Source organism: Stegodyphus dumicola, chromosome 1 (assembly GCF_044657685.1).
Source record: "Stegodyphus dumicola isolate Sdum_Otavi_A_Nest chromosome 1, ASM4465768v1".
Taxonomy (NCBI): Eukaryota; Metazoa; Arthropoda; class Arachnida; order Araneae; family Eresidae; genus Stegodyphus; species Stegodyphus dumicola.
In genome coordinates, this window is record NC_140768.1 from 278,177,207 (window position 1) to 278,195,616 (window position 18,410).

Below are 18,410 nucleotides of genomic sequence, written 5' to 3' on the forward strand. Positions count from 1 at the left end.
CGATAAGATGCCTAATCATTTCTTTCTGTGAATCTGAAACTTTACTGAACTTGAAAGCTTTTTCGATAGGAGCCAAAATCTTTGGAATCGAGGGTTTACAGGCAGTTAAAAAATTCTCATCTCAACTTTCAAGCAGTTAAAAAATTCTCATCTCAACACACTAAAAGCCCCACTCTTATTTTAGGAGATTATAAAAATTCTGTTGTCATTCCCTTCTTTCCATCAATTAGCTATAAAGTTGCACATATTTTGCAGAAATTTAACTTTCGGGTTGTTTACTCTCCCATCAATAAAATTCCAACTTCTATACTCAAGGACCCCATTCCGGATATGAATTCCTGGGGTATTTATAGGATTCCTTGCCAGTGCGGTTTAATTTACATTGGCCAAACTAAGAGAGCCTTAAAATTTCGCGTCAAAGAACATGAGGCATGTGTTAGAAAAAAGGAAACACAGAAGTCTTCTGTTGCTCAACATTGTTGGTCCGAAAATCACACTTTCAATTTTTCTGCTGCCAAAATTATTCAAAAAACATCTTCCATTGGAGAACTGGATTTTCTAGAGGCATTTCACATTCATAAAAATCTTTCTGTTCTAGTTAACGATCCTAATTCCAATCCAAATTTGCCTTTGGCTTTTAGAGAAATTATGTTTTAGTTCTGGTTTCGCCAACAGATGGTGCCACTTGCTTATTCTTGTCCAGGCTTTCTTATCTTATCTAAACATTATTTCCTATCTTGTTCATTTGCGGTTTTGCAGCTGAAGATGATGGTTCGGTAAAACCATCGAAACTAGTCCTGTGAAAATTTTGTGAATTAACGCTGATTTTTGTTGTTTGACTTCTGAATCAGTATTTATTCGGCGTGTTATTGTGTCTTAATTAAAAAAATAGCCCACGCAATAACTGAACATTTTTTAATATTTCTTTTAACTTTTAAAAAGGGAAAATGCAGATAGATTTTACGTACACGAATCTTTTCCGGAACAAATTCTAGAAGGTTACCATATACGATCATTTTTCTTGATTGATTTCGGAAGTGGGGGGTTGACTTATCCACGGGTTTCTTATTTTCTACGAATTTTTTATGTCGAAGTGGGGGGGGTCGACTTATACGCGGGTATATACAGTACTTGCAAATTAACACACATGATTTTTACAAAAAAAGATCACAGTTCGCTAGTGACTATGTATCCAATATAAATTAGGGTATTAGACAAAAAAACTAATAACTCAGTAAATAAAATAGTAGTGTGTGCAAGTCTAACAAATAGATCTATGTGACCTCAATCGTGGAAGAACAGAGGTTTTGATGTTTTTGTTGCTTCTTTCTAAGGTTGTTGTTTCTCAAATATCTGTGCTTGTCAATATATACTATGGTCCAAATGGATAAGATTATAACCAAATATCTGGTCTTTCACCAATATATTTTGTATGTGTCAACATTCTCTAATTTCTGTCTTTTGCAGTAATATATATGTAACATCTATTCAGATTTAAAACTTTTGCTTTATTAAACGATGAAATGTATTTAAAATTAAATACAAACATTTAAAAATAAATAATTTACTATGACTTTTAAAAAACAGCAGAATGTATATACAAAGCCTCTAGTGAGTATAGTTATTAAAAATGACTAGAATAACATTAAATATTCTATGATTTTAATGGCTTCAGTATAAACTGACTGAAAAAGTAAACTACATGAAACTCACTCAGTTTGTTATATAATTATAATATGGTATTATAAAAATGATTATTTTTATTCCCATCAAAATATGTAACTAATTATGCATAAGAGTTCCATGACATAACAGTATGAGAGCCCTGTCCTTCCAAAAACTATGCCAGTAAAAATATTCAGAGCAAAAAATTAGACATATATCATCACATGCACTTAAAAAAATATTAAGTGTTATTTTTATACATTCAATATGGAAAATGAACATGACATATCTGTATGTTAAAAAAAATTACAAACTGATGAACAGCTCAAGTATTTTAACTAGTTGCAATAGTAATTACAGTCATTTTATCAGTAAACAAAAAAGAATTATATTCATCTGTTATCTCTTTGTGTCTAACAACATATTAATAGTTTTAAGAAATCAGTACAAAAACACAAATTAATTTATCTGATATGCCACTGCATATTATATATTATGTAATACAAGTAATCTCTAGGTTGTGAAAGAAATATGTTTTTAAGAGCATCTTTAGGTTTGATAATAATTTGTTTGTGTATAATTTGGATCTCAGATGACAGTGCTTATATGCTACTAACAAACTAACAATAATACAGGGTTTGTACACATTTCTGCACATGGAAATTAAGGACTTTTAAGGACCATTACTGAAAAAATTAAGGACCTATGAGCAAAAAGCAAATTAATAAATTCACTTAAAATATTATCTGTGCCTGAACTTCACTTTTGTAATACCATGCAAAAAACAATATAGATCCATAAGTGGGATGCATTATAATTAAACATAACTTAATTAACATAATTATTAATTAGTTTGAGCATAAAATATACTTTATGAAATTTATCAAACAGCATTAAATATTTTAGACTTACAATAGTTCAGTATATTTGAAAGAACATAAGTAACATTTTATTCACATTTTACTAATAGTTAGTTTCATGTTGATTTTTTTTTATGTCTCATTACTTGCTCAATCTAGAGGTTTAGTAAATAGCAGGTAGATTTTGTGTCAAGCGTCATAGTTTAAAATGAGAAGTAAAATCATAATCAGAATAATTTATAACAAAAGACTGGCTGTTGTCACCACTGCTCCTTACGTAGAGAGAGACCTGCTGATCAGAACAAAAGAGAGGCCTGATGTGGGCACGGTTACCTAGTTTTGAAAGTTAGTTGGGCTCTGTCTGTTGCGGTTAGTGTCGTAGCTCCATGTAGAGTTCCAGGTGTTGTAACCAAGTTAATATACTTTAAGTTTCCAATAAGCCACTAAAGCACCAGAGGTGACACTAAGTTGCTTTGTATTATTTTAGGTCTCACTAGATACTAAGAATAAGTTTTACATGAATTTTTACATTTTTGTGTTTAAACCTTGTGCCACGCTAAGGAATAATGAAAGGCAATAACTCACTTCATTATGCAGAGATAATTTTTAAGAGTAAGCAGTTAGTTATAAATTAAATTAGGTAGTTAGAAAACCTTAGTCAGTATGGATTTACATGATTACTATTAAATTTTACTTATTTTTTAACAATATTGTTAAAAGTTCCTACTAAAATCACAATCTAATAAAATTTCACACTTTAAAATACATGCAATTTATGACATTGATTCTTAAACGATATTAGGATAATTATACATTAAAAGCTACAAAACATTCAGGGGCGTAGCTAAAGGGGGCACCTGTCCCCAGGCGCAGAATCCAAGGGTCGCCAAACTGATGTCACGACATTTTAGAATTAAATGTTTTCCATCCTTGGCAAGCAGTAGGGGGCACGAAAACTTCAGTTGTCCCTGGGCGCTGAAAACCCTAGCTACGACTCTGAAAACATTTATGTTTTGTAGCTTTTAATGCCTTTTGTAGCTAAAAAACATTTATGTTTTGTAGCAACAACACTCAACAAAATATTTATGCATCTTTTTAATTTGAAGCCTTCCCAGACATTTTGGCTTAATTTATATAAATTTTCTTCTCTTTAAACATCTTTCCTAACAATTAAAAATCTGAATACACAAACCAATGTTCTGACTAGTTTCTGCGTACTTTATCTCCTAAGTTGTCAACCTCTTCACAATGTACCTATGAGGGTTTAATTGATCTGGTAAAAGTTAAATAGTCCAAAAACTCCCGACAGACATGAAGCAAGTTATCGCTATGTCTCAAAGTAACTACAAAGTCAGACAAATGTTTAAATAAGCCTCTTATTTAAAAAGAACTTAAAGGTGTGTTCTTATGCTAACCAATTCAAATGCAATTTATGGTGATGCAATTAAACAAGAACAATCAAATTCAAACAAAAAAATGTGGACTAGTGGTCAAAGACTATACAATTTAATTTTAATTTAAGCTGGCTCAGTAACTCTATCGTCATAACAAATTCAAATGTCAGCAGTGGTAATGCAAAGACAAAAAGTTGCAAATTATCAGAGCTGGCAGGAACTAATGCAACGAGCAAGTGGACATTAAAAACACATTCTGTCTTACACGCCAAAAACCTCAGTTTAAAAACTGTTTAAGCGATTTGCATTCTGGGGAGGAAATAGAAATGGGAAATTATAGTAAAGGCTGAAATTATAAACAACTGGGTAATTTACATAATGATACCTGTATATATATTTGAAGAATAATTTTCTTTCTCTGTATGTTCTCAATTTCTTTCTTCAACACGTTCCTTTTCATTTTAGAATTTTTTGACTTAATTAAAGATTTCTGTTACTCAAAAACAATTACATGCATTTAGAATGCATAGAAAAAGCTGCTAATTTTATTTCATTAGTAATATGGACATTCAGGAAAAATAGGAAATACTATATGTGGAAAGGGCCGGTTACAGAGCTAATGTGGCAGAATTTTTAGAATTTAGTGACACACCGAGCAACAAAATGTAGAAATGGCAAAACTTTTAGAATTTAGAGCAGGCACTGGAAGCAGAATTTAGAAAGGCACTAGTCAGCAAAATTTAGGATCTACAGAGATAAGTTTAATATTCCATGTGATTGCACCAGGTGGGAAAATGCCTAGCGTCAGACCTGTGTATGATGCATTAAGTCATATTAGATGAATCTTTTAAATTGCCAGTTTTCAATTTCTTTATTAATAAAAAATTCCTTTCTATAATGCCTGTCCATGTCATAAGATTAGAAGCATTTTTAATATTTTTCATAATTTTGTCTAGTGAAAAGTAGAGAAAATAAAGGGAAGAAAAGCATGTTAAGAAAAAGATTCTAGTATCAGAAGTAAAGCATTCAAATATTATGTTTTCATTGTTCTTCCAGATGTTCTCCAAAAAGTAAGAAATTCATTGCAAACTTTCTGCAAAATACATCCATTACATGTTAATACCATAGAGAAATTTTTCATTTTGTTACAATTTTCTAAAATATTCTGGAATGATGGGTCTATAAATCTTGCTTTCAAATCCTTCTAAACTTTCCAAGTTGTAATGTCTAATGTCCGGAAGAAAAATTACGCCTACCAATTTTGTAACAGCAAACAGCCAGAAATATTTTTTTAAAAAATCAGATGGAAAAAGTGTGAAATTAATTTTATAGAGAAAACTTATGCATATTCTGAGAATTCCGAGAAAATTACATGAGAAAACTCTTATTGTGAAAAATTAAAAAGAAGATATTTTTAAATTAATATGTTATTTTTTAAATATAATTTCAATATATTACCATTATTTTAATGATATTTATCAATGTTAGAATGTTTAAAAACAAATCGTCGAAAAATTCCCAAATCATGGAAACTAAAATTTTCTATAGAAACTGATCTTAAAAATCGCCAAAATGTTGATAAGTCGCCAAATTTAGAGCCGTTCAATAAAAGAATTCACATCCCCAAAAGCGAAAAGTTGTTTAAGAGCTCTTCAGTAGAAAAAGTGAAATAATTTCGAAATACTTGTTTCACTTCTTGCTCAGAAACTCGAGTATCCCACCATTTATATTAGAAATAGGAAATCATGACCCATTCAAATAACCATATATATTAGTGAATCGCCAAAAATATACCTCCGAACTGCTAATTCACACTCAAATTGGCAGTCGTAGAAACAGACAAAAATTTCACAGGATTAAAATTAAGGACCTTCTGCCGGTTTTGGCCAAAATTAAGGACTTTTAAGGACCAAAAATCGAATCCAAAAAACTTAAGGACTCTTAAGGACCGTACGAACCCTGTAATACAATGGTTCATATATGGAACTAATAATAATGTAATATCAAGATAATACTACCTCCATACTATAATGATAAATTACAGAAACCATTGTACTGATCCTTTTAATTTAAACAAGAACAGAACAAGTCATTAGGTAGAAAACAGAAGAAATATGTAAATAGGCAAAAAAAGTACTTTTAATGTTTTATTAACTGAAAGGGACAGTTTTGCGGTAAGTAGATTAACTAACATTAATTATTGATTTCTCTTCCATGTAAATTAATGTATTAATTAGAAGATGGTGAAGGATAGGACTGAGTGGTTGCAGAAAAATCAGAATTTGATTCACTTCCAAAGTTTGGTTTAAAAGTACACAAAGTACATGGCGAAGTAAATACACAGACCCAAAGAAAAGTTAAAATAAAAATGATATCAAACACATGCAAGAATTAAGAACTAATTTGTAAATACAGAATACCATAAATCATGTCATCCACAATCCAGAGACTTTTTATACACATTTTTATTTTCTATAAATATGCTTTTTTAATTGATAGTTGATAAATTGTTCAATTAATATACATGTTCCAAGAAGTAAACAATAAATTTAAAGTATTAAAATTCCAAAATATTTTACAATTATATTTGCAGTTTATTTTGGAAAACCTAAAAGATAACACATAATAGTATCACATATAGTGGCATAAATCTTTTTATATTAGGAAAATGTTTAGTTCATTATAAGCAATAAAGTAATACAAATAAATATTAATGTGAAAATTTCATTAAAAGATTAGATTTTACCACACTTTTAAATTATTAAAAATTACATTAAAATTCCTTAGCTATATTAAATTTATATTAAAGTGATTACATTATAGATTATATATTATATTTATATTATAGATTTACAACTGTTAATTTAGTATTTTTCTTTAGTTCTCAAACATATTGCTAAAATCATGCAACATGTACGAATATACAAGTTTTAATATGAATTAATATATTTTGACTTAACTCAAATATGTAAACAAAACTGTATGGGGGGATTTCTTAAATTTTACAACTAAATTTGAGGCAGTCTTTACTTCCTACTGCTTAACAAAATTTAATATGCTGTAAGGAATTCTTTAAATTAACAGTTACCATTCGCTATATCGAAATGGCAACATATTAAAAAAATAAAGGTAAATAAGCACAGAATTACACCATTTACTGATCTATATATCAGAAAATGCAATTATGTTTAATTCATATAAACATAGGGAAACTATCATCATAATATGTTTAAAACATTTTATAAAATATATCTACAGCAAAATCAGCCCTAACAATTACCTACTATTTATTCATTAAAGATGAAACAGCTGATACTTTTGAATAATCTATGAAATATATTTAAGTTATCAATAAAAAGACTATATTTTTAAAAACAGAATATTTCAATTCTAATTCATTCAGCTCTGATTTCATCTGAAGAACTGCCTGGTTAAATTAAAATGAATGTATTTTTAATACTGCTTATATACTTACTTATTTGTACAAATTGATGCATTTTCAAAATATCAAAAATTTTCTTTTATTTTTTTATCATGATAGATAGGCATGTTTTCCACCAAAATTCCTCATTGATAATATTTTGAAATATTTTTAATTTATACATATCATTGCAGCAATTAAGCTTTTTGAAGGCATTTTTCAAATACATACACAAACACACATATAAAGGAAAATAAAATTTAATTCAAAACCATTAAAAATGTTCAACTGATTTATTCTGTTTATGTTTAAATTTTACACTTAATTCTAATATTAATTTCTTAATTTTGGTTGTTCATTTTTATTATTTTATTTTTAGATTATAATTTAGATTTTTGTATATATATATATAGATAGATAGAGAGAGAGACAGATAGATCTCTGCATTAGTATTTAATTATTTTAAAACCTGTAAATAAATTAATTGGTTAAAGATTGATGAATCAGATAAATATTTTAATGCACTCTTACATACAACCCCTTCTCTTCATTAAAAAGAAAATCAATAACAAGAAAGCAAATATATAACACAATGGAACAATCTGTGCAACAAGATATATTTTCACTCTTTTTATATTAAAAGTATAATCCATCACAAAACTTATCACCTAACAATATCTATTTTACTTAATGTGTACATATGAAACATTGAAAGAATAAAATCTTAATAATAATAAATGTCAGTATGGATTATAAAAATATTCACTTACAAATGCAAATTTTGAACATTATTTGATATTTATGTATGCTAGAAAGCTATGTATAATATGTTACATATATTTTCATTTATGAAAATAAAAAAAAAGAATAAATATTATATTTTACATAAAATGCATAATTACATGATTAGATTATTTAAAATAGCTTCATTTAAAATGAAAAAAAGGTAACACTATGAATTACCTTTTAAGAAAATGAAGATAAATTTGAAATAGCAAATGATTTTTTATCCATTTTAATTTTTATAAAGTAACATTTTGCATTTAGCTTCACAAAAAATAATACCATGCAAAAAGTTAATTGCATAGGATGGATATTAAATCATAACAAAAGATTTTTATTTAACACCAATCTATGTTACATATTAATCATTTGATTTTTATGAAGCACAATACTTATGATTTTATCAGGTAATTTGTAAATAAATACACAAATTTAAAATCAATTTTCAAAGGAAAATTCTTATATTTACATATACATTTATACACTTTTTATAAACTTTTTTCCCAATTAACAAATTCTTGTATCAAAATTAGAAAAATAAATAATTTATTTCTTGCCACTAAATGACTAGACATTATTCTATACACAAAATATCAGCAACAGAAGTTTTAAAAAAAATTCAAATAATCTTCCTAAAATACACTTAATTAAGCGAGAATTCACAAAAAGATATGCAAAAATGGGTAATATTTTATACCCTTATTTAAAAAAAAATATTCTATTTAATCATAAATATTATTTTGGATATTTATTGCCTATTTATATTCCCACGTCCTATGCCATATTTTCAGTGTTATTTTAATTTATTCATTTTCAAAAACAAAGTGTTCATTTTGTCATGTTCTCATAAAAAATATTAAAACATCTTATGGCTTCTTATTTTCTGCTGAAGAGCATTTAATCTTGCCATCCATCTATTATAATCGGTCTCAGGATCCAGTTCTGTAAAAAAAGCCCCTTACGAAAAGAAAGTTTTTGTATCAAATATTACAAAAAATTCTTAAAAAGAAAAATTAATAAATTCACAGTATATTTTAATTTTCAATACAATTATTAATTTTTACATGAGAAAACTAATTTCTATTCTAAAATTTACGCATAAAAAATGCTCCAATCAACCCTAAAGTCTTCAAAATTTGATTATATTAAAAATCCAAGATGATTAATTCCCAGCAAACTCCCATTGAGATAAAACACTCAGATTAAAAAATATATCAAATTCTTGGAATTTTATGAAAGTCTGCTTTGAGAAAGTCACTATGACTTTTAATATTTTTACCAGCGCTTGCTATTGAATCATAATTTATAATAAAAGTCTTTGTATAACATTAAAAAATAGGAAAGGAACAAACAAAGGGAGATGTAGAACCCCCCCCCCCCTCAATTTAGAACCTCTGCATTAAAGGAAAATATTTTATCATTACAATTTCTTTCAGCATTTAATGATCTTTGTTTATATTTTACATTTTCACAGAAATTGAAAATAACTAGAATTACAGATTATTTGGTGAAGAAATTGAATTTAATTCCACACTGCTATAGATTATTATTTAATTGTAGCAAAAATAGCAACAGAAGTCACAACAGTTTAAGTTACAATTTCATACTACTGTAGATTATCAGAAGCTTTAACAAAGTGTAAACAGCACTAAAAAACAGTGAAACTAAAGTAGTTTTGTTAAACCACCAAATAATACGTATATCAACTGCAAAAGCTAAAATTGACCTGACCAATTGGCAAAAGCTTAACATGACCTTTTGGACACTTTCAAATTATGATGAATTTTGGAATTACCCATAGAAACATGCATGTGAAATAAAGAATATGTAAAATAAATAACTAATTTTAATTTCTAATATCTGTAATAGCCTTTTTTCTTTTTTAACTGGTTGTTTTATCTTTGTGTCTTAAAAACTGTAACATGTTTACAATAAATCTCAAGGAGCTGTAATATTTCAAAATTATTCCCTCTTATATTATCCTTACATACTGCTAATGGCACATGTACTTACATAATAACAAAAGATTTTTATTTAATAATAACGACAGAACTTACAAACCAAAACCACCTGATTGAAATAAAGCAGAATAATAATGTAACTATTCCTCATTAACATGCATATTGTATACTTATTCATCTCAGCTTATCTTTCTAGTAACATATAGTCCACTATTCCTCTTCCATCCTTCAAATGTATAGCTATAAATATATGAAAAGTACACATGAAATTATCAAAGAACAGGCATGCATCTTGCTGATGTCAAAAATAAAGAACTGCACCAACCAACTATGACTCCAACTACATCTTTATGCACTAGCTTTCATCATCAATATCTCCATCCCCAAATAAAATGATAATTGCATACACAACAAAAAATATATGAATTAATAAAATCTACACACAAAATTAAGATTTACTATGGACTCATCAGGAACAAATATGGTGCAATCTACTAGAATATTATACAATATAATGTTGCATGCATACGGGTTCGTAATAGACTGAATGCAGAAATCCAATAAAATTTATTCTTATAAAAAAAAAAAATATAACAGAATGTTGAAATTTTCCTTGGAGATATTTGTACAAATGTTTAAAATATCACATAGTGATAATCAGCTGTTATTGAAACTACTAAAACATTATTTTCAACATACTACAACGTTATTTTCAAACTAAAACACCATGGTTTTACCAGAAAACACTGAATAATTAATAAATTAATATAACAAGTAATTATCATCACTGATCGGAAATTAGTTGACTTTTCAAGGAGAACAAACCAACTCCTGTTCAATGAACAATAATTAATAAATGAGAAGGTGTTTCATCTTTTACTCAAGTAAGAAAGCTGATGCCAAACTGGAAAATTAAGTTAAGCCAAAATTGTAGTTCTGTTAAATGATTATATACACTGCTGGCCATTAAAACTGCAACACCATGAAGCAAAGCAAATACAAAAAAGATATTTATTGCACATAAACAGTATGGCATGAAGGCAAAATGATTAAATTTGTAAGCATTTTGGAGGTTTATAGAGGTGTGAAATTAGTAGAAGCAGCTGGCAGCTAAAATGGCCCTTACCCCATTAGGGATGGAGTCATATTGGGCTTGGATAACAGAAATGGGCAACTCACTCCATGCTGTTTCAAGTCTATGCCACACTTTATCAACCATATTAGCTGAAGAGGGGTGACGGGCCAGTCTCTCAGCAACCTATGACCATATGTTTTCAATGGGTGACAAATATGTAGAACCTGCAGGCCAAGGCAGCAATTGAATACCCTGCGTATCGAGGAACATCAGAACACGACGTTAAACATGTGGTCTTGCACTATCTTGTTGGAACATGGCATTTGGGGGCCTCAAAAATAGGGCACAACCACTGGATGTAAGATGTCAGAAACGTACTGATCTGCATTCAAATTACCGTCGATCAGAACTAGAGATGTGCATGTTGAGTACCCGATGGCTGCCCAAACCATCACACCAGGTATAGGGCCCCTATGCCAATATCGAACACAAGCAGGTGACGTGTGGTCTCCTCGGACACCCAGGCAATCAGAATACTGCATGCAGAAACCAGGACTCTTTTGGAAAGGCAACATTGTGCCACTCCTGTACCCAGCTTTGTTATAAATGATACACCAGAGTTGCCATCTCTCTCTATGCTGCATTGTTAAGGGAAGCCGAAGTAATGGTCACCCTGCTGATAGTCCACGCTGCTGCAAACATCAACGCACCTTACACCTTAGTTGATACTGGGCATGCTGCAAACATGCCCATTTCCTGACTAACGGTGCGTAATGTGGTTATATGGTTTTGCAGGGCTGACCTCACAATATGTTTGTTTTCTATGGCATTATTCATGGGAAGGCTTTGAGATCCTGCATACCATTCAGTATGACCCTCAGCAATCTATTGATTCCATATTCGCATGACAGTGGTGGGATGTCAACCAGTGTGACTGGCGATATCACGGAACAATAATCTACACTTTCAATAGGTAATGATCCTGCCTCTATTGAATTTCAAAACTTGCTGATAAGCATTTCCTCTTCTAATTTGAGGCATAGCACGATATTCTGAGCAAACTACAACCTTACAAAGCACTTTCCGAATGAGAAATCTACTAAACTTTTCTTTTATGCAGTGCTTCAGATGTCGTTTCTCCCTCCTGCATCATCTAAATGTGCTGAAATACTAATCATTTGCATATGCTAACTTCTTCTTCCTTTCATGTGATTTGGAGTTCCTTCCTGGTGTTGCAATTTTAATGGCCAGCAGTGTATATTCATATTTGTTGTTACTTGACATTTACTATCTGAAATTATATATACTACTATCAAAAAAATATGTACACATAAATGTGTGTGTGTATGCTATCAATTTGTTGTTACTTGGCACATTTTATCTTGAATGATATATTGTGAAGTTTATGGAGAAAAAAACAATATCTATGCAGTATGTTAAATAAAAGTAGCTATAAGGTCTCATGTTCTTAAAAATTGATCCTAGATCCCATGCCTATTGTTCCTTAAAATAAGTTGCAGCATTTAATTTTTTATATGGTCAGAAAATAAAAGTATCAATTTGTAAAATATCTTGTCAAAACATGTAATGGAACAAGAAATAAAAATCCAGAACGGCTGCAAATGTTTCAAAAAACATCAGCTACACACAGCAGCATTTGGAAACATTTTACTTACTATAAAGTTAAGTTTATTAGATTTTCTAAAATGCTGAGGTAGTCTTTCTAGCAAATCATATACCAATGTATCTTTTAGATAAAATTTTAACATTATTTACAATAAATTATGTACATATAGTTTTTCAACAAAACCTCAATATATAGGGTGGTTATAATTAAAGCCCCACTTTGGTCACAAAAAATGCTCCACAAATGGTCACAAAAGGAAAACTACAAGACCAAATGTTATCAAACTTGATAATCGTGTAAAGGAGGTTATGAGAATTTATTTTCCAATGAAAAACAAAAGTTCAGAAACTCACCACCAGGGGGAAATGGTACTGTATGCAATAATGTTAAACGATATAAGACATGAAGACATCGGTTTAAAATGTGTTTAATCGTTTCTAAAATGTGTTACAAAGCCTGTTCAATGTGGTGTCCACCATTTTCTGAAACCAAGTTAAATCGTATTACTGCAATCTCAAGAGCAGCTCTTAGCATATCAGGATGGACATGTCAGTGTATCGTATCTTTCAATTCCACCAAATTGTTTACATTGCCATGAGAAACAGTGCTTCTGAGGTAACCCTATAGCCAAAAGTCACAGGGTCTGGTGACCGGGGTGGCCAAGAAGTGGGGAAGTGTCGGCCTATAATCCACTCATTTATGAAATGTTTTCTAAGTAACTGTGTGACACATGTATCAATGTGTGGTGGGGCTCCATCCTGCATAAAAATCACGGTGTCTAAAATGCCACATTGCTGTAGTTCAGGCATCACGAAACGCCTTAACATTGATGCTAAGCGAGCTGCAGTCACAGTGTATGTAACATGTCCAGCTATTGATAGCTCTTAAAAGAAAAATGGTTCAGTTATGGCACACTTGACTTTTATCGCTTTTAATTGGTAATTTTGTTTAGGTCAATTTTCTTAAGAGTTAAATACGTGTAACAAAAAGTTAACTTAGATTCCGACCCTTATTTTGTTTAACAATATAGCATACAGTGCCATTATCCCCCTGGGGGTGAGTTTTTGAACTCCCTTTTCTTTTGCAGAAAATAAATTCTGTCATCCCCTTTACACGATTACCAAGTTTGATACCCATTTGGTCCAATGTTACCAGTTTGATAACATTTGGTTTTTTTATGACTATTTCAAAGTGGAACTTTAATTATAATCACCCTGTACATTAAATCAATACATTCAGAAAATGTTGATTTTTCTCTTACCAAAATTTAAAAAAGATGAGGGTAAGCCACCAAAAGATCTTGATACATTGAATTGCACTGATTGAGAAAAATTGTCAGTTGCCATAATATGTCTTTCCTAAAATATGTGACAAATATTTAATGCATATTCACTGTAAGACTATTATTAATTCAAACTTTTTTTGAACTATAACATCTTCAGCATAAATACAGAACTATTGTGGTATAAAATTTTCAATTAACAAATAAAAATTTCAATAACATTATTTCAAATGAAAGTTTTTTTTTTAATTATAAGAAAAATAATAATAAATAGTAATCAGAATAAATAGTTGTTTAAATTAATAAAATTTAAGAAAACTCGTCTGGTAGATGTATGTATTTCATTCACATTAAAATTGGCCACTATCAAAATAGAAATGAAAGTGGCTGTTTTTAAAACCAATCTTGATGATTCCAAATTTTGGATTTCCACTTCTTAGTGCTCTTTCCTAATTATTACTTTATTAAAACAAAATTTATTTGTAGTTTAGTTACTCAAATTAAATAAGTGCACACGTATTTAATAAAAGCGATTTTTGCATTTCCAATCAGCTGTCCTTTACCGCAATACACTTTTATATGAAGAGGCATAACAACAGATTTTTTTTTAGCTAATACTGCAGTCTTAAACTAATAAATTACAGGTATTTTTATGCAGTTATTTATACATGTCATGTTTATTTTATTTATTTATTTTGTATGTGTGCACGCTTTACCACAACAAGATGTTGTATATTATACTTTTGTTACAGTTTGGAGAATTGTTCTCTTGCTTTCACTGCATTATCAGTATTAAATGTTGTAACTGTGAAATAGAAATGCTGAAGTAACAGTATCTGAAATGCAAACTGGTAGACTGGAAAAGTTAAAGATTACAGTACATTGATATGTGTAGTTAAAAATGCTTCATCTATGGCAGTGCTCATTAGGCAACCCTAATATTTTTCTGAACTCACTAATGTCTCAAACTTTACTTTATAACAAAGTATGAACTCTGAAAGTGAAGCAGTCAAGCAAACTCTTAACCAATCAAAAAAAAAAATGAACCATGAAAGATGCAGTGGTATTAATAATAGTAGTAATAATAATAGTGTTTCATTAGCTATTAGTCTAATAGATAAGTCTGGGTTTAGCTAATTATTACTTTATTAATAATAGATGTAAAGAAAAAATTGTCTTTAAATTTAAGCGCAGAAGTCATAATTGCATGGCATTATTTCCCATGATTTATATTCCATCTCTTAGATCTTGTACTAGCCATGAGGGTGTTTTTAAAGTAAGGGCCATTTGAAAATAGAAACCAAAAGAAAGAAAATTTTCAAAAATCAAATTTATTTTCAGATTCTACAGCAGCAGACAGGTTTCTCGCTGTCAAAAAACGTATCACTGACCGTACCTTGCACAGGGTGGGCGATTCGATAAGCTTGAACATTTTAAAGATCGTACAGGTTACCTACACAGCTATGACTGAGCACAGTTGTTTCCAAAGAATGCCGAGACATAACACAAGCACTCGTTGCTGCATGCGCACTACCTATTAGTGTATACAACAAAACGGCCCTTACTTAAAAAACATGCTATGTATTTTAATAATGAGTTTCCATGACTACATTCCAGTCAGTTTTGCACTGCTCCTTATCCTGTGAAGGTGTCCTACCGTATTACCATAATAAAAAATACTCATGCATGAAACAAAGTTCATACAATTGTGCCTCATGAGACAGGAGTTGAAGAAAGTGATTTTAATTTCATATAACAGGATGAAATGATATAATTTAATTACACAACACATGGACCATCGACATGTTTAAACTCGATCTCAGTTTTGATAACAGAGAACTAAGGAATGGAATCAGAAGGTCTATTATTCTCTTCTTCTACCACCAGCCTCTTAAAAGAGGTTTTCCACAACAGATCATAAGTGTCCTCGATCTACAAAAACACTATAATTACAAATATTCATACCAATTTAGATACTAAGTTGAATCCAATGATGTGAGCCTTCCCTAACTACTATACCATTTGGATAGCTTTAGTGGTTATTAATGCCAAATATGAAACAGGCCAGATGGCATTTTTTTTTTCTATTCATTACATTAAGTTTACAGTAGATACAGAATTTTGACCTTTAAGATTGAATAAATGAAATAATCTAACACCCCATAATAAAAGCACAGATATCAATTAAAATTAATAAATAAACATCACTACTGAAATGATATGAAAACATCATTTTGACTAACTTTTGGATAATAAAGCCAACTTTCAGACAATAAAATAAGCACCAATTTTAAAAAGGGCTATGGTTGTGACAATCCATGTATTCTAGTTAAGGCAAGGCATGTATGGGCTACTTGATCAAGAAGAAATGATTTCAAGGAGAATTTTTTTTATGGAAAACTGCTTCAAAATCATGTTATACATGAAAACTACAAGCCGGCAGTCTGTTCAGTCACCCAGTATATATTCCCAGACAAATTACCAATATTCTATGGTTTCAGCCATTCACTGCTTGGCAGATTAAAAATAAAAGGTTTGGCATTTTTTAATTAAATTTACTTTATGTTGGGGTTACCATATGTCTCATTTTCAAAAACTGAATTATCGTCTAGAAGAAATTTTCAAAATCAAATATCAATGTGAATACCTGAAAATTAAACTTGTGATTTTTTAAATACTTTGCTTTTAAATGATAGAAATTAAATACATCAAAGGAGAAGAGCAGAGGATTTACAGAAGGAACAATTAGCATTTACAAATGCTACCAAAATTCTGCACAATAGCCAATCCAATCCTTGGATACATCAATTATGCCATTTTAGGGCTTTTTTGTTTTAAACAGATGATATTCTCAGGTACAGCTGAATCCATCATAAATATGAAAGGAAAGGTAAAGGAATAGTTATTGATGACAGCTGAATGAATCCTGCAATTTTAATTTTATAGCTACAAGCAAAAATGAAAAAAACTAAGACAGTATCATTTCATAGAAAGCAAGCTCAGTATTTTGAATTTCCAAAAAGGTACTTTAAAATATTATTCTGAGCTCCTGAAAAATTATACAGATCTTTGGCATTCTTTCCCACAATATTAACATGGAAAAATTATTCTCTGCAATTCAAGTGCAGAAGTCTAAAGGCAGAAATGAGCTTGATATGGAGTTATAAAAAATATAACTTTGATCATTTCAGTTATGTGGTATTCAATTCATGTTCATCAAAACGTCTGGTTATTTTAAAGTAAATTACATCAGTAATGACAGATTCATGGCCTTTAAATGAATTTACCTTTCATGAAAACAGGAATGATTGAAATTTGTTTAAATATTTGTTTATTGTAGTAATTTACATGGATTTTTATATGTATAGTTAGATTATGTTATTTTTAGGGAACAGGTATCAAAATATAAAGCATATTAAACTGACTTCCTATGAACCGTTTGAAATTTTATCATTTTCATTCATTGGACAAATTTGTAAGATTTTATTTAAGATCTGGAGCATTTGTTTGACAAGATGTTCTCATTTTTATGTTACAAGACTATATTATTGCCCTGACTTTTATACCTCAGAATATGATAATTCTACTTTACAGAAGATATTTTTTATCATATAGACTGGTTTTCAAATATTAAGCAGCAAAGAGAAAACTGATAGTAATTCAAAAAGTATGTAAGCAAATTGGATGAAACTTAGTGATAATATTTATTATATCACTTGTAACTTAAAAACACAAGAAAATGTTATAAAGAATTTTTGCATTGTTGTGATATGAACAGGAACATAAAATCTCTTAAATTCGGGCACACATAATAAATGTCAAAAAAATTTCTCAGTAGTGAGAATAATCACTCCTAACAGAAATATAGGCTTGACAGCAAAGTCACATGCTGTTTATGATGTTGTCAACGAGCTTCATGGGCAGCAATGCCCACTGATCATGAAAAGGAGTTTTAAACCCATAGAGGTTAGATGGAGCTTGTGGCTAGCAACAAGCTTCCTGAGAGCATCCCACACATGCTCAGTGGGATTAAGGTCAGATAAGCATGCTGCCCATTCCATTTGCCCTATAATAAATAATTTCCAGAAAAAATAATTTCCTCTTCAAGCAATTGGTGCACAAGGTGAGTAGTGTGAAGGCAGGCATTATCTGCTTACAAAATGAAGGTATCACAAATTGTTGCAGCGTATGGATGAACAATGGAATTCAGTATGTTGGTCTTTGTGTCTTTGAGAGAATTCCATGTGACAATGCATACACAGCCCATCTGACAATACTCCTCTGCATACAAAACCACTACCTCCTGAATGGGTATCACTTCCCCATATGTTAGATGAAAGAT

At 30.0% G+C, this 18,410-nt stretch overlaps 1 protein-coding gene across 6 annotated transcripts in view; it reads right to left on the reverse strand.

Moving 5' to 3' along the window:
- Positions 1-1,487: 1,487 nt before the first annotated feature.
- LOC118198236 (uncharacterized) overlaps positions 1,488-18,410 on the reverse strand; it is an 82,510-nt gene continuing 65,587 nt past the window's right edge. For 3 of the 6 annotated variants that reach the window (XM_035369901.2, XM_035369870.2, XM_035369864.2), the window contains exons 16-17: positions 14,048-14,144; positions 1,488-9,080 (exon numbers count right to left, since the gene is read on the reverse strand). In XM_035369901.2, the coding sequence (XP_035225792.1) occupies positions 8,980-9,080; positions 14,048-14,144 (198 nt within the window). In that variant the 3' untranslated portion in view covers positions 1,488-8,979. Of the gene's footprint in view, positions 10,325-14,047; positions 14,145-18,410 lie in introns of those variants that run through there. The other 3 variants (XM_035369879.2, XM_035369887.2, XR_004759731.2) reach the window with 3 other exon arrangements.